Source organism: Bombus pascuorum, chromosome 5 (assembly GCF_905332965.1).
Source record: "Bombus pascuorum chromosome 5, iyBomPasc1.1, whole genome shotgun sequence".
Lineage (NCBI taxonomy): Eukaryota > Metazoa > Arthropoda > Insecta > Hymenoptera > Apidae > Bombus > Bombus pascuorum.
The window spans coordinates 42501-67410 of NC_083492.1; the positions used below are offsets into that span (position 1 = coordinate 42501).

Here is a 24910-nt window from a genome sequence, read left to right on the forward strand (position 1 = left end):
CTACGCTGCATGTTACTCGGGCATCTTCGTGACGAGCTACGCCATAAATTCGTTTCTGGTCAGGTAAACAAATAGGTTTGTCTAAAAAAACATAAATAAAATGTTGAATTTTCTAGTATCAAGAATATATTTTACAATATTGATCATACAAATGACATTAATTATTTTATATATAACAAATACGTATATTTGATGTAGGGATATATATATTTAATATAATTATATATTATATCTTGTGTAAATAACGTATTCTATATTCTAAAGTGAAAGAGGTTTAGAAGCATCAGAAACTTACACATGATTTTAAGTTCGACAGTATTACTGTAACCATCTCCTTCGACGTTGCTAGCAATACAAGTATAATTGCCTGCTTGAGAACGATTAACTTCCCTCAAAGCCAAACCATATTGTTGCACTATTACACCATTTTTCGCATTGTTCTGAATAATATTTCCCTGTAACGTATGGACATTGATGGATTGAATCAAACATTAGCCCTATTTATAGCCTTATTATTAGCTTTATTATTATTAGCCTATAGCCGAAATAGTTTAGAATAGACCATATTGTTCTAATTTAAACATTGTTACATATATTTATATATATACATATATACATATATATATATATATATATAAACATGTTATATAACATAATATGTTTACATGTATATTCAACTAAAATTTACATTATGCCTCCATATAACTTTGTAAGCGCCAGGATTAGCATGAACTTTGCATTCAAAGTATACGTCATCACCTTCCTCGATATCGTCTGGATTCATATTCGATCCTAACTCCAGATGTAAAATTGGTACAACTGAAAAATAAAGAAAGTAGGAGAAGGAATATTATAAAAGTGAATATCCAGAAGTATTGAAATTGCAATAGTTTGTATTTCTGAAAAATATTTTATATAAAAGAATTTTATACTTACAGAATACATTTAATTTCCATGTGTCTTCGACTATACCTCGTTGAATTTCAAAATTTTCTGCACGGCAAGTGATTACTTTATCGTGATCAAGCAACGTTGGTTTCAATATCAACGTCGAACTTGTCATGTTACCATCTTGAGATACCTTCAACATGAGAAAAAAAAATACAAATTCATGGAATTATCCCATGGACGCTATTATGCAGTACTATTCTAAGGTGTGTGTGTGTGTGTGTGTGTGTAGGGAGAGCGCACGTGTGTGTACAGATGTATGTGTGCGACAGTTGGGACGGCAGGGCAGTGAGGCAAGAGCGAAAACCGTTGCCGAACCGTAGCCGAACCGTTACCGTTGCAGGGAAACGAAGGAAAAAAGGGATAAGTCAGAGCCGGTTCATCGGCAACGACACCGACAGTTTTATTTCGACAAGAGATTTGAACGTATAAGCGCGCGTCTCGTCGTGCGGATCAGTACAACACATACAATTTTGACTCGAAATAAGCAACTCACAATTCCCTCTTCTTTATTTGAAGTCGCCGACAGAGTAAGAGATCCGAGGACGAGTACGAAATCCGTGAAAGAAAGAAATTGTAATTTTTTCGTAAATTTGTATGGTCAAATGAATAGCGAACGCCGGTTGACAAAAAACGAATAGAACACTTATGATGCTTTCTCATAACAGGATTAGCGATGATCGCATGTTATATGCCGATCGCTTTATGATCGGCCGCTGTCTCGAGCCTCTTGCTCCTTCTCCGTGTGTCCTCTCGTGTTTCGTTCGAGAAAAAAGTCAAGCCGAATAACATACCTGACTTGTAATAAGCAATTGTCCGGTCCCGGTCGTGCTGCTTATTTCGAGGCGACACTGTCTACGTATAAAGTATAAACGGCGGCGGTGAACGGGCAGACCAACGGAATAGAGAATTGAGGTTCAAGAGAGTCGTATTGCTTTCGGAGAAATCTGTACGTCGAGATTTGTATGCGGAAAATTTAACGGCCATCCGGCGAGAGAAGACTAAGTGAGTCGCGATACTGATCGTAAGATCTGCAATTGATTGTGTTAATATATGTACTTTCAATTTTAATTTCGTTATAGTTTCGATTTCAAACGCAGTCCATGACTTATGTTTGTGCCGTGATTATTGCTTCTGACTCTACATGTGTATAATTACATGAGTTTAATTCTTCCGAATATATTCCGAGGATCAACCAAGATTTTATAAAGACTACACCGATACGTACAATATATGGAAATGTAGAAAAGCAAGCAGCTTTTATCCTCCAAACTTGCAATGTGAATATAATGTGATTACATACCTTAGAAGCATGTATTGTGTACAAAAAAAGGTCTTTTTATAGAGGTGTTTAAGAGAATTCGTGTTATAGACATGTTTCGATGAAAACATATTTAAAGGTTATAACGTTAGAACAGATTACGAAGCTAGACTCTGTAATGCAAATTATTGTATTATTATAACCTGTTTATATTATCTATCACTATTTAACAAAATATGAAATCATATATTAGTGAAAAATCTTTATAAAATTAACGATACAAAGCAAAATACCTTCTCCGTGTAATTACTAAGTTTCTTTCCATCCATGTACCACGATAACTTTGCTGGTGGCCTGGATCCAACAGTCATACAGTTTATGTCATATTTTCGTCCAGCGCTAAGGGGTGCGTGCTCATTACTTAATATTGCTACAGATAATGGTTTCACTGAAAAGAATAAAAGATTTAATGAAATAGTATATATAGATTTGGTGTATTATATATAATCTATTTGATAATAATCTATTTGAAATAAGGTCGATAATAACCTATTTGATATACAAGGAACATCACCTAAGTCGAAAACGCCAATTTTCATGAAACTTTGTAGAATCACAGCCTAGCCCGTACATATTCTTTTTAATTTTTTCTTTCTTTCTTTAATCGGTAATCGTCCACACTTAGTATCAGAAATATATTTTCTGCAATATCTCGGAAATGATTAGAGATAGAGAAATTACGAATGAAAGAATTTTGTGCTTTTGAGTGACGAATATTACTGTGATGACTAAATAGTCTTTATAACAGTCCATTTGTATAAATAATGTTATTATACGGTGTTTCTCTTGTATAGTTACATATTTACAACTATTCTTTACAATAATTTTCTTCAAGTATGTACAGTTCACGATACACGGGTATAAGTAACTATGTAATCCATGTACCGGATATCGATGACAAATATTTTCTTAATTTTCTGCAGCAATACTAGCTTCACACGCCGTAGCTGTTAAATACTCGCAACGTTATATTACGAATTACAGTATTTTTGTTAACTTTTCTTGACTTTCACTTAAATACATTTGAATAGACCACACACATACACACACGCGCGCGCGCCCAAATTTAAAGCAGAAAGGAGTCAGAATTTCCTATTTCTTCTTCTTCGTTTTACATCCTTTTCGATGAAATTGGCAATTGAAGCAAATAAATTTTCTGTCGCGTGAGTTTCAACAAACTTGTTATGCTGTTTATACGTACGAAATAAATAAATAAATAATTTCAAAAAGGAACTCGAGATACATGAACTTGTAATGTATATTATAATTGTTAAAGATATGGTAAATAAAGTCAATTCTATATACTATAAAACCGATAAGACTAAAAGGTACAAAACAAATTTAGTAATTGTTGTAATAAACTGAAATTCTTTCAAGAAACAAAGGATATAAATATAAGAGTTTAATTGGATGGGATTTAAGTGTGTGTGTGTGTGTGTGTGTGTGTGTGTGTACGCGCGCGCATATGGACTCTTTCATAGAATGAATGATATCGTGTCGACAATATCGTATGTAATTGGATCGCTATGTTAATTTCTTTTTTACCAGTCATTTTCCATTCGAGAAAAATGTAACGTTGCTATAAGTTAGTTTGAGATTGTGTTATCGAAGATATAAATCCATAGTAAATAAAATAGTACAAAAATAAACACTACAATTGCGATATTAATTATGATGAATATGTACTACAATTAGTAAATACATATATATGTATGTATGTATGTATGTATGGCTAGTTAAAAATAAAAAATACGTGGCACTAAAACGGTTCGGTACTATAATTTTGACACAAAACCAAGAACAAACTCTATTACAGGACAATGTCCTACGAACTGTCCCGTCCCGCTTCTGGCGATTGAACAAACAAATTCGGACCGTACTTAAATGGTATTTAAATACAGTATCATATACTATAACGAAACTTACAATGCATTTCAATTGCAACCGATGCAGAGACAGGTTGACTGATATTGTTGTTGGATGCTTGACAAGTAAATACCGCATGAAGATCAGCTCTTGAAAGTTCCCTTACTATTAAAGCATTTCTACGAAGAGATGGAAACTCTCCTGGCTCATCTTTCGAATCAAGGAGCATTTCTCCCCGCCACCATCTCACTTTTGGCTCTGGTCGACCTAGTAAACAACATATAAATATAAGTAGGTCAAATATCTGTTGACTACTATTTATAATCCAATTATTGAACAGATCATTTGTCGAACTGATAAAATAAATATGTATTTACTTATTAGAAATAAAAAGAAAGAAATAACTCTATTACACAGTTCTTCTTAAAGCGGGCCCTACATGAAGAGATTTTCCTCGAGGTATGCCTCGAGACGAAAGCTCATGCGAAGCGAGCTGGGTCTCATGAAGTCTAGTGTGGCCCTCATGAAACCTACTCACAGTCAGTATCCGTTTTGACTTCGAAGCGAAATGATGTTAGAAAATGTGTCTCTGAAAAAAAGAGATTGCGATTGGTGTAGCGGTAGCTATGTGAATCGAAGGGGGAGAGGTACCATGTAAAAGAGAGAAAAAGAGGAAATGATGAAGATATTGGCTGATTGCAGGAGATGCATTTTTGCATATAGTATTATTAGAAGAATTGCGGCAAAATGAGCCAAAAGATTTTTTATACTATGTACGAATGGATAAAGAAAAATTTAATATTATTTTAATTTTAATTCAACTGTACATTTGGGAGAAAAGTACTGTAACGCGGGAGGCCGTATCTGCCGACGAACGCTTGATAGCTTTACTCGGATATCTAGCTGGCAAAAAAGTTACGGAGACGTGAAATTTTGTTGTGCCGTATTGGCTATAATTTCCGAGTATAACGTTTCTTTCCTTGATTTTGTATTGTAGACGGCAATTTTCGTGCTTCGTTCTCAGTCACTTAATAACACGTTATAAACCAGAAATTCGAAGGGTCATGTCTCAAAGTGATTCGAATGGTATTGGATTACCGGTATGAGAAAGATGTAATACTTTTGTACTGGATATTGCAGGATTTTTCGACAAACTGTGAGGATTTAATTGAAAACCTCATTCAGTCACGGCGAACTTCGTATAAAAATTCTGAAATGTATTCAAAATAAATATCTATACGCATCGACATTAATTTTAAAAAATATATACGTTAAACTTATAGAACCGTTTTGTCATCACCGATTTCGATGACTTTTGAATATGTTATAGTGATCAACGTTCTGAGCAGCTTTTTCGTATATACGTATAACCGTCGGATACGCTTGATTTCCCGGATATTCGCAAGAAGCTGTAGGTATAAATACAGTGTATTTCTGCCTACAGTTGTGTGTGACACATCTATGACAGCGTATGCATCCAGTATTGGTTGCCGATCGCCCCATCCGTCTTCTGTCTATAATTGTATTGGGGGTTTGGGTTAGCATTTTTAATATCTCGGTTACACGTATAGGGAGAAGTTGTTCAAACTGTTGAGCTTTGCAATATATTCGAGAATCGTCGAAGTGAAAATGGACGAAACGGTTCTACAAGTTCACCGAAAACAGCCGACGACGTCTCGTGCGTGGTGAAGAACTGGTCCGCCGCCTGTTTGCGGTAGGCAGAAATTAGACAGACCCCTTCATTCGTAAAGTAAAAGTCGTAGACTTTAATTTTAAGCCCTATTACGACTTTGTACTCGATGACGTGGGTAGCTGGCCGTGGAAGGTTAGTGTTTGTTTATGGTCTACCGGATGGTTGTGGCAGGATGAGGTCCGGTAGATGAAGATATTTTGTTAATACCAATGGAACTCGATAATAGGTCATGATTAAATTTCTTGTACTGCGTGACGTAGGTACGAAGCCACTAAAAACGGATCGAGAGTTTCTATATTCTAGCATATAGCGGTAGGTTGTGTTCCGGCAGATCAGGTGCCTTTTGTTCATTTGTCGGTCAGATATTACTTGGCCTCGTGATTACTTTTGATCTCATGTATGCGCAGAATACGAACGGACTGCATTGTTTATACCATCGATCTTCGCCATCGTTGTGTCATCTCTATCCCCGCGACGTTATCTCGTGCACTTTAGATGGTCGCACACAGGAGCCATACATTTCGCCCTCGTACCAGTGAGATAAAACACTAATGCAACCACGGAATTTTCTTTTATTTCTAAAAATTTCATTAACGCATTTGTGAAATTTTCCTGATTAAGATGAGACCAAATACGATAGTATTATATTGGCACTCAGCCAATTCTTCGAGACCGTTTTCTCCCTTTTCTCGTGGTATTTCTTGCTCTTCATTACACACATATCTATTATCGTATCAATACACACGTCTACTACTACTACAACTAACCAATTGCAACTTTTTTTCGCACAGAAATGATATTTAATTTCATGGAAGATGCCCATGTCCAAACTACTCTTGCAAGTAAGTCCCAAGAGGTGCAGCTTGCCTCGTATGAAACCTGATCTGATGGCATGCCTTGAGACAAATCATATCGTGTACGGCAGGTTGTAGGGGGCATACTCAACGCAACGCTACATACACGCTTGTAAGAGACGGTAAAGACGGTTTAAAATGTTAAACGAAAGCGGCAGATTCAAATGCTGAATACCAATAATCTCCAATATATCCATAGAGTATTTAAAATATTGTAAATCTTTAATTAATTTATAACTTTCTGAATATCGGATATACATTATTTTGGAAGTAATGTTTAATACCATGTCTAACTGTACGTGTAATTAAATCTACGTTGATTTATAATAACAAAATTGTAAAAAATAACGATATAATAGTATTATAAAATATCTCTATAATGAGATCTTTCATCAAACATAATCGGATCATGCCTATACTTGCATCTAATTGTTATTCAGCTACTCCGCATTGAACTGTCTATATCGTTTGGACGAAAAATAAACGGTTGCCAGCATATTTTCCTTTTTCGAACGTAAAAACCTTTCAAGAACGACCGAAAAATATTGTTCATACCTACATGGCATTGACAGTAAGAGCTCGTGAAATAGCGAATATTTGTCAGTTCCTTCCAAGCTGTCGTGTATCGTACGGGGACGTTCGTCTTTTGTTGAGAAAAATAATTGTAAGATAATTTATATTACAAGTCGGACGATATCCTCGGTTCCACGTTAATTGTTCGATTGTCAATGTTATTACTTGAAAACAATTTGATATGCTTATGCAGAAAACTTGAATACGAACGTAATAATTTTTCACTCTTGGTAGAAATATAAATAGAAAACAATAAGAAAAACTCACCTCCAGAAACAAGACATTGTAATTTCATATCACCACCTTCTTCATACGGACCTGCTACCGCTGGCACAGTTCCACGTTCATCGATAATATTTGGTTTATGCGGTGGTACTGTAATATACGAAAATAAAACATTCTTATTGAATATATTATTAATTGCACGTATCTTTGCTATTTGTATTATTATAAGGCACGAACCGATGGTACAATATCCTAATGACACGACCAATTAACCGATTTGTAAACCAACCGTTCTAAAAAGAAGGGGGATTATTAATTAATTATCTATGTGGCGACATATTAGTTTATCGTTTGTGACAATTTGTTCAGAATTCGGAGTCGAGCACTACCGGGTTAAAAGATTTATTTCGATAATTTCGTATGAAATAATATCGTATAAAATTACTCTAATTGTTATTGGTTATTCAACGAACGATATTCAGCGAGTGTAACGTTGAATAAAAGTTTCGATTATGTATGACTATAATTTTATTCGAATAATCCTCAATTACTAGCTGTTAGTTTTGGCGTTAATAAATTAAGAATAAAAATAAGCGACTTGGACTGCAGAGTTTATGATACGTTCAGGACAATTCAGTCGACGATAAGTCGATAGACTGATTTTTTCATTAATTATATTGACAAGAAATGAGATGAATTATAACGAGTTAGGTGAGTTTGATCACTATCATATTCGCGTGTTTGGATTCATTTTTAACAGCTTTCCCATTATTTTTCGGAAAAGCGATAAGGACAGACACTTTTAGAGAGTTTGCATGAATTTTTCAACTCAAGACGATCTCCGAAATCGACATTTTCTAACACCCTCCTTTCTAGTTCTTGAAACGATTATTCTTTCGCAAATCAATAATATCGCGGTATGTGTATAGAAACGATATTAATGTTGCATAAATATCGTTAAAATCAGCTACATACACGTTGCAAAAGACCTATGAACTTTCCCCATCTTTAACAATAGATACCATTTTATACCGAGTCAGATCATATGAGCTGATATGATCACATGATCATATGAGAGATATGAGCTTTAATCAGCAAATGTATGTTTTCTAATATAAAAAATTACAAATACATAAAATTTACGAGATACATAATAAATTGATATGTAACGAATTCAATGTTACTAAATATAAAAGTCCGCATAATACAAACCTATGACCATCAGGTGAATTCTTGAATTTCTGGAAGGACTCTTCGCGAAATCTACTCGACATCTGTATTCACCTTCGTCTCTTTCTTCAATGTGATTGATGTTTAATGTTGCTGGTTCAGTGACAGTTCTAAAGAATGCACGGTCGTTTAGATGGTCCTTATTATTCCAATGAGAAGCTTTTTCAGAATGTTTGCCTCTCATATCGTAACTGAAACAATATATTCTTAATTTAATACTTTAATAGAACAATTATATTTAACATTTTGATTCTTAAAACTCTGAGATTCGTTGTAATCTTTTCCAACTTTGCGCGAGACTTGTTCGTTTGTAAATGATCCCGATAAAAGTTTTCAGCAATTTTGTTTTCACTACTCTTTATTTTTCCGAATCGATACATTATTCCTCAATTTCCTCGTACAAACTTGACAATTATATTTGAAAACTATTATACATTATGAATTTTCTGCGATAAACGAACTGTAAAACGAAACGTATTGTGTAAAATAACCGAAATTTACTGTTTAACATATACTTCTAATAATGTATACAAAATACAATAAGAAAAGAACGAATCGATCATAATATAAGGTTCGAACAAGCTCGGATTAATATTCAAGACGCAATAATTTTCTACATGAAAGTTTGTTTATTTACCTGTAAATAGGTGTGGTATCGCTTTTGTACCAAACAACTAGAATTACGGAATCATTTTGTTGCGGTGGACGGATATCACATGACAACTCTGCCGTACCTTGAAGAACTGCTCTTGTTGTTACTGTTGACCCTGTAATATAAAATATTTATTGTCGCAATTTTCATTTTTCTAATGAAAATATTTGTTATTAATGTATCAGAAATCTTTTTGCAGACAAAAGCTTGCTTCAAAATTTGTTGTAATATTCGCACAACAATTGTAAATTGTAATAAAGATTATAACGATTACGATATTAACATCTTTGGAAACGAGAATAGGGCAGATAGCGCCAACATTTATAAAATTTGGAAACCTGAACGTTCCGTCTTAGCAAACATGTTGTCGTATTTTGCTTATTCTCTTATTTAAAATCTTATTTAAAATGTAAACGTTCTATGTAAGTGTTTGAGATTCGGAGACATCTGTGGCGGACGGGTGGCAAATCGACAAACCGCAGAACTAGTGCTTCTGTGACTTTTGTCTCGCGGCTCGCCACCATAGTATAGTCAGCGACGATGTCAAAATGTTTGTAAGGGCGACCATCGCTTCGATACTCGAATCGCTTGAATACTTGTACTTGAGCCATTCGTTTCAAGGATAAACTTCTTGTATTGACTGCCAGAAACGGGAATATCGAGCTCGGTAAAGTAACGGTTCCCAAAAACGGATGATAACGGCCGATAAGCGTCGTGGACGATCCGAAACGGGCGCGAAAACTCGTTATAAGTAACGGTAGGTTAAATAAGTGACAATAGTATACGATTCTTAGTCATATATTTTTCTCATATTTAACGAAGTAATGAAAATCGAAGTAATGACAATAGATCCGAGCTACATACATGTAAAGTTGTATGATCGACATGACCATTAAGTATCAATAATTAACCTTTTGCACCAATTAATGGATTAATTAACGATTCGAGGTATTTTGCCAACATGGACAACAATTTTATAATACAAACGAGTATATGCATGCCAACCGTGTCAAGAATAATTTTTTTACCTGAAAACTAAAAAGGTGGCCCATGCTTGATATGTCTCAATATCGAATTAAAATTTATTATAGGTAATATACGTGTACATCGATGATCAAACTATCGATAGAAGCTCCTTAATAAAATCGCAAGCCAAATTAAAGTCTCATAATCGAAGAAATATTTGAACGAAAATATAAGCTAACCGATATGCATCGCTGGTTTCAAAGGATCACCTCGTGTTTTATGATGTAATGATATTTTTGCGTGCTTGCATGCGCTGGCTACTCGAAGCTTTCATATCTAAGGTGACCTCGCGTGGGGTAGAAGGAAAGATAAATTGCTATAGTAGCAATCAATATGAAAGAAAAAAAAAGAAAAAAGAAAAAATAGTCACGTCAATGGGATGCTCGATAAAATTCCTTGATTTTACTGTTAAGGCAATACATATCAATTAGATTCTAATTTCTATCTTTTATATATTTCCCATTTCTTACGATCGACTAATAATTTTTATATTTATATCGACAGAAAATTATGTACGCGTAATTTCGAAAACATGCATATCTGTTAAAGCGTTACAGGAACTTCACGAGTTAATTTCATTCAATAGAAAATTAATATTTATGTATTAGTTACATGCTGTCGAAATGCTTGTAAGTACTTGATGTACTTAAGTGCCTATCTAAAGGTGAAACTGATCGATCATACGCAAACTTTTATTGATAATTTTTTCCTTATATGTATGTATACTACTAATTTCTGAAATTAATACAAATATCCAAAAAAATGGCTGGATTAACAATTTCAATTTCATTGAATCATTTTCAATAAAAAAATATGCGGCATTATTTAATCTCAATTTGAACCAAGCATGATATACTCAATTTTACATAAATAGATCGTGAGAATATTATCGCGAACACGTTGTAAACAGCATTTATGCTTTCACGCATAACACGGAAAAAGACGGCGAATGTTACAATTCAAACACGGGAAAATAAAAAGATAAACGATGGAAGTATTTGCTGTTCTTTCCTTATATTCTATATACATGAGTATATAGTTCTAATCGTATATCAAATTTGAAGAATTTCTTATTATATACACATATTTTTACCTTATTTACCTTATTTTAGAAAGTAACCTACAGTAAAATTATTTTCGACACTAGCCATGGCCAACTGTGGAGCAAGCCTTGAAAACTAATCCGAATATGTATAGCCAACTTCGTGAATCAACCGACGACTAGGGATCCTGCCTAAAGGAACCGTAGTCTTGTCTGGTTACTATCACTATACATATATGTATGTAGGTAGGTAGGTAACGGGCGCGGTGCAACGAGTGACATACAAGAGAGATTATAGCACTCTCGGGAGTCTAGTTAATATGTCTTACGCGAGATGTTTGGCTGTTTGTCACTGCCTCCCTATATATCCAATTTCCCTCGTTATTTATTTGGCTTGATATTCCACATAGTCGAATTATTACTATCTTAGTTGCAGAATCATGCTCGGAAAACCTATGTACGTACTGCTGATTTCATAACTGAGACGCGTGACCGACTGAAGGAATGTGCTCAAGAAGTCGTAGATCGACCCAAATGTCGTGACGAATGCCATATCGGCCAAATGGATTTCGGATGTAAATTGGAGTCAGAATGTATGACCGGCGGTGTTCGCTCGGGCCACGTGATAAATCGGCTTGAATGATTGCCTCTGCTATTGCCTGCGTAGATGGTCGTTTGCGAATCAGGCAAAATTCGTTAGATATTGAACGACGATATTACGAGATCGTGACTAAATTGCCAATAGTTGATGATATCGTTGTTCCAGATTCTTTTCTTATACACTTTGTTCCGGTCAAACATGAAATATTCGAAATTATTCCTCCAATTGATGAAACAGCTGGTATTGTTTTAAAAAATGTTCACTCGGCTTACAACTTTCATGCAACTTCAATTAGAAACTGAATGTATCGCAGATCATAATAATAGATGAGGTAATTATAGAATTGAATTAACATTACCATTAAGATTTAATATCCTTTATTATTACTATATGTCTGTAACATTCGTTACCTATCGTTATTTTATCTTGCAAACCTCTGCTCTACCGTAACCGTCAATAATGTCTGATTATAAATTAGAAATAACGTAAAAATCGATTATATTAAAGACATTATTCAATTATTTAATAATCATGCAAATATAAATAAATGAAGCATTTAACATTTTAAAAATTAGCCACGTGTATTAATCAGGAATTGCAACAATATTCTCTAAATCACAGATACCCGAAGTTTTGACAATAATTGAGCTATGTACAGACAGTGCGAGGCAAAGCCGCGAGCTGCCTGGCGAGATGTATACTTACCTGTCTCACCTTGAGGCATGCTTCGGTTTGACGTTGAATACAGCAGGACTTAGGACGAGCTAATGATTGGCGGTTTTCCGGCGAGATCGAAGATGCTTCGCAGTTGCTTATTCGCTTCGTTCGATGCACATTTGGACCTTGCCTTTATAAATTTAAAAGACAACACGAGACGACGCGAAGGCAACTCGAGGCCTCCTCGCACAGCTTGTACATATCTTTATACTTTACTTTATACATGGACTACTATTAATCAAGCATCGAGCAAAAGAATCTTTTCGCGTTTTATATATCTGTATCTTTTATTATTTATATTCATTACCATCGTCATTGAATTCCTCAGAATGAGAATTATATTTATATACGTCGTATACCCAATAACATAGTAAAATTAAATTTGGTTTTCCTACAATGGTAGACAAAGGACACTGTAAACTATGTTTTTCTTGGTTATTTCGAGTATCAAACCTGAAAGTTATTGACAATTAAATTTTGCGGTGTTACTTTCTAATCAGGTTCAAAAAATATTATACTTTAATATGAGCGATAATAGTGATCATAAAAATGTCCACTGTTACATTAATCAACGTGTTGAGATTTGGCTATAACTATGAATGAACTATGAATGAACTATGAATGAACTATGAATATAGCTACGAATGAACTACGAATATAACTATAAATGAATTATGCGTAATAATAAAAAATGATAACCAGAAGAATGATGTTATAATTTTTTTATATGGAAACAAATTGTATACCTCTGTGCGTCCTATATTGTAATGACATTCGATATATACGTGACTAATCTTTTAATCAAGTTATATTCAATCACGTTATTATATCACGTTGAATTATACCAAAAATACATATACATGTGAAACTGAGAAATGTCAGAAGGCCAAAAAAACAGTTGGTATATATGTATGTGCCCATTGGCACATACATAAAAATTTGAGTGAAACATAAAAATTGAAATTTCTTCGATAAATAAAAGCATTAATGCACGGATGAATTATTGTTGTTAAAAACTTGCAAGTTAAGTATCTATGGATTCAAATCTAGACGAGAGAGAGAGAGAGAGAGAGAGAGAGACAGAGAGACAGAGAGAGAAGAGAGAGAGAGAGAGAGAGAAGAGAGAGAGAGGAAGAGATTATGCTATTCCGCAAGTGTGTGTTTACGTTTGCATGTATTTATACAGTAGAGACGATTCGGGTGCATTCCGACAGCTGCCGTTGTCTCTCGGGAATGCCAAATGGAATCTGAATTCTGTCGGTTAGGCTCGAGCCACGAGAAATACCGGTATCAATGCAAACTGCTGCTCCCTTCTAATATGTACATTATTGTACATCCAACCGAATACGTTCATCCGACACCATCGTTTAACGTACCTATCGTATTATACGTATGTACTTATATGATATAGAACATCTTGACCACATCGTTACACTTGCAATACCTCCTAATTATTTCTAATGATTCAGTTCATCGTTTAATTTAAATCAATAAGTCGAGTCTACCGATAAGTATTGGTTGTAACAAGCAAATGGAAATACTGGAAGTCATTCTTCTTTAGCCGGAAGGTAGCGGCTAAACTAGAGGTATAAATGAATAATATCTATAATTATATTATTATAATTATTGCTACACCTATTTGTAATTTAATAAATGTACTTACTTAAAATATCGTCCGGAAGGATATCTCGAGTAGAACCGTGGTTCGGCAGTAACTCGTCATCAGACAAAATATATGTATAATTGATAAAAGTAGAAATGGCGTAGTGCGTGAATTATCTATTACGAAATCTTGTGTAAAATTTTTGAATGAACATATTTGTACGCAGAGAAACGTGACAAGAACGTACGTAATTAAATATGGAATGTATAATACTGTATACACGGTCATTCGTATTAATAGTCATATTATCTCTACTAATAGTAGTCTAGTAGCATCAAATCTTGAACATGAAATGTATCTCTATATTATTACAGAATATGTTTCGTCTTTCAAAATTGGTTTACCATTCTCGAGTTTTAGTACTTCGTTTATTTTGCTTCTACACGCTATATTTATTATTATATCGCTTTTTATTCAACTTGTAAACGAAACAATAAGAGTTTGAAGTATTCGAGGATACCTATCTCGTATTAATCTAATCTTACTAGATTATGCGCATACCCCCTAAAGCTCTTTTCAACGTCTGTTATTCATATCCTCGTCTATTATCACTACGTGACGTTCTTGCAACGACTTCTAGATCCTCTCCATAAGCAACGAAAAGTCAGAGTACTCGTCCGCTTCTCCGGTATGTCTGTCCAGGCCAGGCATACTTCCCGATTCCTCTTTTACGATCTTACGATCGATCTAATTCTGATGGCCGATGTGGCATCGATGTAGTAAATCATGTTTTGTGTTTAATCGAATTTACAAACGATCGAAGACTCAACAAAAATTCTCCATCATGATCTGATGCTGATATATTTGCTTTTACACGACAAAAATAATCTTTACTTATTTTCTAATAAACCATCTTATAACCTAATAATATTCCAACAAGAGAATATTCCCAAAATTGGCCGTGTTAAAAAGTAAGTCGCCCATTTTAAGGAAACTTGTGTACGATGCAGTTGTCGAAGAAATATCTGACGCGTAGATATTTTCTTTTACTTGTCCACAATCGTATCGATAGTGTGAGAGAAAATAATAGCCAAAGTTGAAGGTTAGTGACATATTTCATCAAGTTTCTTTTCTTCGAAACTATCAGGTCTAGAAAGATAATTGAAATGTAGAAATAGTTTGTTTGTAAACAAGGAATTTGGCTACGTAAAGGAAATCTTAAAAGATTAACCTATTTTTATTCATTTTCGTTCGAATGTGTTGATCTGTTTTCATGGAAATCTCTTCAGATAAACGTATATATAAATTTCGAAAAATTGTACAAAATACCGTTAATAACAGTAAATAACATGGTTATTGTCTTCGTCATTTCCGTCTATTCTACTAGGATGGGTATATAAATGAAGTTGATAAGTATTCAATTGTAAAAGTTGCAAGATACAAGTGTGTAAAAACTTAAATGCTTTATTGTATTAGCCGATTCGGATATTCTAACCGCACGTTGTCAGTCGTGGTAGTGCATAAGTACAGTGTATATGTAGATATGTATACCTTTAAGTATATGCGCCATGTTACGAAGCCACATGTATGGCCTTTCACGTGCTCATGCAGGTGCAACTAATAAGCCCAGCTGGACAACACATTTCGCAATCTCCTCTACGATCTCTTATCACGAACATAAATTGTCATACGATATTAGAGAATTTAAATCGGTTCCAATAAGAGAATATCGACTTTCGTTTCTAATATTCGAAGATTCAATTTAAAATTAAATATTAGCGTATTACAGATTTTGCGGTTTTCGATATACGTACACATATAGATTGTAGCAATGCTTTTCGTACAAAAATTTAGAAATGTGATGTCTATCAATCTCGTTTGAAGAATCGACACACCGAGATTTAAAAAATTGATTTAGTTTAAAATATTGAAGTATTTGGCTTATGTCGATGGAGTTGATCGCTTCTTTGTTCGCCTTATATTTACATGTTCATATGTCAGAAAGAAAGATTGTGTGTGAAATAACGCTCGCAACGTTTAATTTTCATTTGAAATCAATTTCCAGATATCAACTTCAAAATGCAAAGTCAGTTATTAAAAACACAGACATACATTTAGAAGGACGATGATGCATCGGATAATTTGTCTAATCGACACTATCGATACTATATCGATATAAAGATAAACGTATTGATAACGATACAATATTAACTGTTACTAAATTAAAGCGTACGGATTTCATGTATCGAAAAAATTTTGAAAAATTAACCTTCTATTGCTTTTATGCGAGTAATAACGTGGCAATACGAGATTATATACATAACTAAAAGTCGTTGTTAACTCGACGTTAGTTTGACGAAAAAGCAAGTCATACAGTTTGAATAGAAGGCGAAAGAACGATTCTTTGTCACAATAAAATCGCCATTATTCACGGGTGACTGCCAGGGAAAGAACTGCTCACAGAAGTACAATGAAGACAGCACAAGAACATTCTTGCTAGACCAATGTACTGAAAGCATAACGATCCGAAGGAGAGTGTAAGGTGTAAAGGAAAGAAAGAACACGAAGCTCGATTTACATCGGGCACATTAATGCTCAACTGACTAAACCAGCTCCCAAGCAATGGCGTACTGGCAATAAAGTCTTGCAATGTCGACAGTTTTATTTGCCTACACCCTTGCACGATTCCTCGTTTCACACCTGGATGCATTTGAACTTTTACTACCTCCGTGAATACTTCGTTTGATAAAAACGCAAACGATTCAACGATCGAGGCCGTTCTTCTAGAAAAATCCATATTAGAGTTTCAAGAAAACACGAACCCGAGATACGCGGCTTTCTCTAGTACAGGAAAAAAAATGTCTGTTTAACATATTTTACATTTCGAGACACTCTGGATGATGCGATTTATAGCCTTTCCTTTATACAAGTAAAACATTGGAAAATAATTGTGTCGTATATACTGTTATTTTGATATATAGATTTGATATATCAATCAGAACGCCTAGCTCCTAGATACAATTTCCTTACGAAGCCAATCCATTAAAACGAGACGAAATGTCACTTTTATTGTAATTAGACGAGAAATTCTATGAGAGCAAAAAAAGAAAAGAAAAAAAAACAGATGTAAAAATCAAAAAGATTTCTTTAAATGAATTATTCCTGTAATGTATGTAACGAATAATGTTTCTCGTAAAATACGATTGTACGATACGATACGATACGATTGTACTTTTCATTCCAAGTAAGTAAGTAAGTAAGTAAGACATTCGTATGACTAGCGTGAAACTAACAATTTATGTTCTTCGTGTGCCTGTTATCGATGTATTTACGTAAGCAAAAACGTAAATGAAATCTTACAAATAAACTTGAAAATGGTTTTCTTTTGGGCTTTAAAACGAGCTCAAACATGTACATAATTTTTGAACAAGGATGGTAATAACGATATTAATAGAAATATTTTGTGATTGAAACGACAGCGCGATGATCCGTTTCGTTCAATTTTCTCTCCCAAATTTTATCCTCGACGTTTATAATGAAGAAGAAACTGAAATTTCACGTAGCTGAATTTTTGCAAATTATTAACAACTCTTGTGAAATAATGTTGCAGAAAAATTAGCGATTAAAATGATCAAACAACTAAATTATTCTTACATCATTCTTACATATTATGTAACATTTGAAACATATTATTTACAACAATTAAATCGTTAATTGAATTCTCTACTATTCCTGAACGTTATACCGATGATTCTCTAAGACCGTTTTTGTGGGGAAAATTGTGCATTAAAAAGTTGTGCGGGAAAATACAAAATTGTCGAGAGAGCTTTAAACGATGAAAATATGAGTCGTTTCTACGGCGTAAAATCATTTATGCATTCTTTCTCTTCCCAGTGATTCCATTTTAACCGTGTCTTTCCTTTTTTCTTTTATTCTCGACCCGCAATCTCTTACCTCAGTCCCTTTAAATTCCAGTTAATATTAGATGAAAGCTACCAGATTAAAAATGGGTATTCTTCGTAGCAACCCTCAGCCAACTTTCCAACCAAGCGGTAACTGATATTCTTCCCGCTCTCTCCTCCTCCTCCTCCTCCTCCGCCACCTCCTACCCACCCCCTCTCCTCAGCCACCCACCGCACCCCCTCCATTTTCATTTCAACCAACGAATTTTCAAACTTTGTTTTCGCTACGCAAATGCCCCAGTTTCATTTTATTCGAATACCAATTTTGCAAAAGTACTGTTAAATTTTTATCAAACATTTCTGAATTTCATCATTTTCTTCCATTCTTTCTTTTATTCTTTCTTTTATTCTCTATCATATTATGTAATTTGTAAATATTCGACTAATTTACATTTTAATCATTGAAATGATCAACAACATATGATGTACATAATATTATACAATACGCTGAAATAAAGTATGTATACAGGATTGTTAAATATTTGAAATACTTGAAGAAGAACATTCTATCCTAGGTAAGATATTGATAAGCTTTGTTATTACGAACCTTTATTGATCAAATCAGGTTCTAGTTTAGAAATTTATCTAAAAAGGTAAAGTGAAAAGTTCGAAATAAGTGTAGAAACATTTTTCCGAGGTGAATCTTATTCTTGATAACAAAGTGATCAGGATGACACGCGATAAATAAGAGTCGATTGGATTTCTACTAGCAAAGGTAAAAGTTTGACTCCAACAGTAGAACGGTAGAGGTGACTAATTCTCTTGCTTCTATCGTCGATTATCCTTAACTGTTCATGTCTTTCTCTTCGGCTGATTCGACTAGTAACTTCTGGACTAACCGGATTAACCAACCCTCTGACGACGGAAACGGTTCTGTTCTCTCTCTGCTGTCGTAATTCGTCGTTCATCTAGAGTTTACCCTCCGAGACGGTGTTATGATAAAAATTGTCTATTTTGCTAGAAACTCATTGTCAGTTGACGTAAGCTGTTGTATTATACATGAACTTTCACGAAAAGAAGTATCGAAAAAGCACTGTAATTTCAAGTGATATTTTCCTTGGGATATTATATTACATATATATTATATTATATTGGGATATTGTATTGCATATATTATATATTTCAAGTAAGACATACGTATAGTTTTGTCGCCAGAAAGAGAAATTATCCTTTTTTAAGTCACATACGAAATATCTTAATAATAAAATTGTGAAAGGACGGACAAGAAGGAGGTGACTGAAGCGAATGTAACAGATGAAAGTAGAGCGTACAGTATGTACATATACCAAAGAAGATAAATGTCAAATATCAAATCCACGATCTTTCATGACAATATTCGTAATACGATACTTGGTGTTTTGTGATTTTAAAAAGTGCAAGCGCAAGTTGTAAAATAGTAAATCTTGTAGACATAGCTAAAAGCATATTATCGAATATTGATTTATTTCAATCCATTCCACAAATTGATCGTCTATAAAGACAATTTTGTGCCTGTAATAAATATTTTATCATAAGCTGAAAATTATCAGCAATATTAAGAATTTAGAGTCCTTCGTATTGTATCCAGAGATGCAAAATATGATGGACTAGAAACACTGTTATATAGGTACGTACATACATGTATATTATCTGCACAAGCTTTTAGAATATTTTAACCAGGTTTCAGAACATTGTTTTCGTTTATAATTCTTCTAGAGTTACATTCCACGAGTATCCGTGAGTATCCACGAGTATCCACGAGTATCCACAAGTATCCACGAGTATCCACGAGTATCCACGAGTTCACGTTATTTTAGACGAAAGTAGCAAACTTTGAAACACTTTTTATGAATATGATGAAACGAACACAATGCAGTGTAGCTATGTGACATTTCATCGAATTTAAGAGGGGGACGGAAAATGGTCCCAATGCTCTGAGTTTCCATTTATCTCGGGGATCCGTTCCCGAAGGAGCCGTCAACGTCGTCAGGAAGATCTTTCTCGAATTATTGCCAGAGACCTAGCTTCGTAGATGTACTCTCGCAAGGATTGACCGCGTTGGGATCTGGCATCGAGTTCGATCAAATATAAATCGCGAATCCTAGCTTAGCGGCCGTCCCATTCTTCGATATCGAAGTCAATCCTAGTTTACAGTCTGCGTACATCTTGCAATAGATCGAGAAACCATCGAATCCGCGATCCGATACATACATATTTCAAAAGGAAATCAATAGAAAAGGAAAATTCTTTCTTTTATCGATTTTCGCGATACGACGATCGCCTCGGTCGCTTTACTTTTAACGAAAGCGAGAAGCATCCTGGAAAAATTAATTTTGAGAGAATTCTTCAAATTACAAGACTACGTGCTTTATGTAATTGCGATTGTGACTCCTCTATAATCAACTCTGTAAACCAATCTGTAGTGTCTACTCTATTATATATATGTATGTATATACGTATGTATTTATGTATGTATGTATATGTAACTACGTGTAAAATCGTGTCCATCGTCTTATTAGACATTTACATTTCTAATAATGTTTTACGTTGACACAAATACACACGCACACGCAAAGATCATAGATATTATTATCAAATTATCAGTTATAATTTTTCTGCACTCTAAAATTTATAATACGTTGGAATTGTTGTGTATCGTATTCCGAAGTATATTAATCTGCCTGCTCGCTTAATTTAAAAAGGAAGAATCGACTTGGCTCTCGATAGGACACAACACTGCTTTTATTTGCTTAGTCGTTGCTAGTCAACTTACTAAACGATAGTGGCAATATGTTGGATTCAACTATTCCTGTGTTTTAATACTTGTTACGAGAATGAAATAAAGTTATAATAAATTTCATAGCAATTCATATTATTTTAGCATAAAATATACATTCTTCTGTGTGTGTGTGTATGCGCGCGCGCGCGCGCGTGTTTATATACCTATATACTATGTATATACTGATATACCATGTATAAGTGTGTACACAGGCGCGCGCGCGCACACACACACACATAATATTAAGATTTAGATATGAAAACTAAATTATATTATTCTCTATATCAACTAATAGGCAACTTTTTACTTAAAACTTTATTAAATTCCAACGGATATGGTTGTACTAATGCGTGGCTCGTTGCTTGTCACCAACCACGCACAAGATTTTCGTTCTAAAGTTCTGATGGTAAAAGATAAAACAAGATTGGACAGATGTTTACCAGATAAGGAAATATTTCCTTCACAATCTCGTATTACACACTCCTTAATTGGTCCATTTGTAATTCTGAAACAGCTTTGTAATAGATCAGCGAAGAGCTTGCCCTTATATTTTTAAGAATAGAATTGATGCGTTCGTGTTCAAAATTTGATCCATCACGTTTCAAATATTTATAAAGCAAATTCTTTTATCGCGTAGGCATCTATTCCCTGTATGGGAGAAATTTATAATTGTTAATTAGATTTAAGTCCACTAAAAGATATTACAAAAGAAATAATCGAGTAACCTTAATCGTCGCTTAATCGTTTCATTCTGTGGAATTAACATCGTTAGTCTAAAAATTCATTCATCTTAAGTGGATTTAAGTTTCAAGTACTTATTTCCATATCCTGTTTATCCTTAGTAGATAACACAACGTTTCAGGATATTGAAAAGTACCGCTTAAAAGTGATACACATATTTGTGTAATCGAAATTACTGACATTTTCACGAATTTTACATTGCTTTAACAGAGTATCTTTACACCATATCAACTATTTTACACATTTTTAGATAGGCACGTGTATATGCGTCAACAGTTGACCACAGAGATGGTATTAAAAAATTTAATTTCAAAGGTTACCATTGCGGAGGTTTAATTTAATTTCCGTAAATCGGATTTTTCACTCCAGAAATGAGTTCACTTGCTCGCCCAGCATCCAATTTAAAAACAGAAAAATACTAAACAGTATTTTCCCTTTTGTATATTAATTGTGAAGCTTCGTTTCAGTATGTACATTAGAATTGTCATGATATAACATCGCTTTATTTACAAGTGTACGCATACCATTGAAATATCCGTCGAAAGCATTAATCGAGAAACATGTTGCAAATCACTTTTCCATTAGCAAATATTAATTTGTTTGGGCATTCGTTTAATAAACAATATATACGTATATATATTATAATATATTAATGATAAAATATATTAATTAGCAGACAATTGAAAATAATGGATAATAATAAAACTTGAGAAGCAAGTGATTGATATTACGTATATTTTGTTTAAAATGACAAAACAAAGAAAATAAATATGTATTTATAATTTCTAAACCATTTTTTAATTTAGTTTCGTGATTGGAATTGTAAATTGGATCCTATAATTTATTTATTAAATATATTATCTTAATTCGTACGTTTTTAAATAAACTTTATGAGATCTAACGTCTAAATGAAATAATGAGACATAATAAATTGAAAGGAGACGTTTTGGAAAATTCAAAAAGAGAAAACGCGATTAGAATAAATGAATTTGTGAAAAGCTCGAAAATATAAAGTATTTATTTTGAAACTGAATAACTTTCTTAGCAGTTCGCGATAAATATTACAAACATATGTATGTGTAATAGCTAAGGAAATTCGTTTCGGCGAACTGTACATAAGTGATTTGTTGTATCGTATGATATACGAATGATGCCAGTGACGGTAAATTGTTCATGGTTTCGATTAATTGCGGTAAGAAATAAATAAAAAAAAAAAAATAAGTTGTGTTAATAAAATGGAACGTAGAGTGGAGTAGTAGTTATAATTTCAGAATACATTTCTGATATTGTGAAAAGCAAACTGAAAATATCTGTAAATTACGTATATACGTACATACATATATGCATGTAGGAATTCAGACACGCGCATCTAACGCAAGTACTTTTCGGACTCGAACAAGTCGATTAGCATAGAGATTGAGTCGTGGCTGTTTATGCAAATGCAATACGGTAGTAAAGGTAGTAGCAGTAATTGACGTCTAGGTCGTCAACGACGATGACGTAATTTCGGCTTAAGAATTGAATCGATCTTAGGGGCTGTCCTTTTCCTTCCAAAAAAATGTCTGCAGTGTGTAAGAAGAGAAATGAAATTTTTGAACTAAATTTCAAAAGCAAATTAAAAATCCTATTTTCATACGAAAAACTGTGACAAGATTAGTACATAACTTGATATATATGAAATCAAGAATCTAAACAGGCATTCCAATTAATAGAAATTAACCAATCGTAATTCTCCGCTTATCATTCTCAATATTCGCTACACTCGGTCCCAGAAATCGAAATTGAGCGTTTCTCCAGTCGTTAAAAGTTTTATGCTACATAGTCGTTAAAACTTACACAACTGGACAGCTCTATCCAGTGAACATTGATGATCTTGCGTGCGTTACAAGAACTACGTTACACGATTATTTCAGTTCAATCTTACGAACTCATTGCCCATTCAGTATCGACTCAAATCATTTTTACAATTCAATTGATTTTTACAACTCAAATTTACAATTTTCTAAAAATCAGTTAACTCTTTGGTAATTGTATTTTATATAAATGACTGTTTGAACTGAGTTACTAGCACTCAACGCAGCAGTTCTTGATTCAAAATACTATATTAATCTTCATCGTAACTAATTGTTATTCCCTTGTAATTAATTTGTAATAGGTATAGTATTGATATTAAGCATAGATGTAATTTGAATTATTCGCTAAAAATGCTCATCGGCACATTTTTTCTCTTAACAAATTGATTTCGTATTGCGATTCAGTTGTAATTTCTATCGATACGTTCGCGTAGAATGTGATTAACACGATGCAAAATTTATTTTCATGTGTTAAGAAGGACACGTAATGGTAAGTACAAAATGTTAATTGAGAAATAATCGATAAAAACGATCGATCGTTTGGGCTGTATCGAACTATCTGCTAGAATGATATAAATCGATGATAATCAATTGGGTGACTGGAGGTAGTATGTGTCTGTTGGTAGGTCTATTCGCCGGTACAGATCGGCAAAGGACGCCGTCAACGCCATTAACATCGACATTAGCATCGGCATTAGCATTAGCATTAACGCCAGCACTGTACGGATAGGAGCGTCGCGTCTATGCCCTCTGTCCACCCGTTGCCACCTACATGCGTCCACGCAAAACGGCTGGTTCGTCGTTTAGGCGGACCTGCCATGATTTACTTTACACCGAACACGTCTAATATCATGTTCGGATTCGTACAGTCAAATCAATTGATACGACAGACAGTTTTACGATACCAAACCTATTCGAAACCAATTTACAATATCTCGACAACATCGAGTTTTTTTCATTATCAGGCAATCGGAAAAATTCTATTGACCATTAATCGTAGATCAATACTTGTAGATTCCATGTATAAATTATTTTACTATTTCTCGTGAAAATGACTCTTACGTTTGATATTATTCGCCGAAGATTTCAAAATATCAATGCGGTATTATTGTTGTTTCGCTTATATATATATATATATAAGCTTATATATATTTATTAGTTATTAGCGTACTTAATGTTCTCGCGGTTACATTTCCGTTGAAACCTTGCCAGCATATGTGTGTGTATGTTGGTAAATGTAACGAT

The 24910-nt window shown here is 33.9% G+C and overlaps 1 protein-coding gene across 11 annotated transcripts in view; it reads right to left on the reverse strand.

The window, feature by feature from the left end:
• Positions 1 to 24910, reverse strand: part of LOC132906687 (carcinoembryonic antigen-related cell adhesion molecule 5-like) — a 102625-nt gene that overhangs the window by 12222 nt on the left and 65493 nt on the right. For 8 of the 11 annotated variants that reach the window (XR_009658028.1, XM_060959071.1, XM_060959072.1 and 5 more), the window contains 10 exons: positions 9348 to 9477; positions 8693 to 8901; positions 7523 to 7630; positions 7242 to 7325; positions 4196 to 4402; positions 2503 to 2657; positions 937 to 1081; positions 689 to 819; positions 296 to 455; positions 1 to 81 (listed from right to left, as the gene is read on the reverse strand). The exon at positions 1 to 81 is cut by the window's left edge and continues 219 nt beyond it. Coding sequence is in view for 10 of the 11 variants with exons in the window: in XM_060959071.1 (XP_060815054.1) it covers positions 1 to 81; positions 296 to 455; positions 689 to 819; positions 937 to 1081; positions 2503 to 2657; positions 4196 to 4402; positions 7242 to 7325; positions 7523 to 7630; positions 8693 to 8901; positions 9348 to 9477 (1410 nt within the window). In the remaining variant the exon portion in view is untranslated. Of the gene's footprint in view, positions 82 to 295; positions 456 to 688; positions 820 to 936; positions 1082 to 2502; positions 2658 to 4195; positions 4403 to 4548; positions 4651 to 7241; positions 7326 to 7522; positions 7631 to 8692; positions 8902 to 9347; positions 9478 to 24910 lie in introns of those variants that run through there. The other 3 variants (XM_060959078.1, XM_060959074.1, XM_060959077.1) reach the window with 2 other exon arrangements.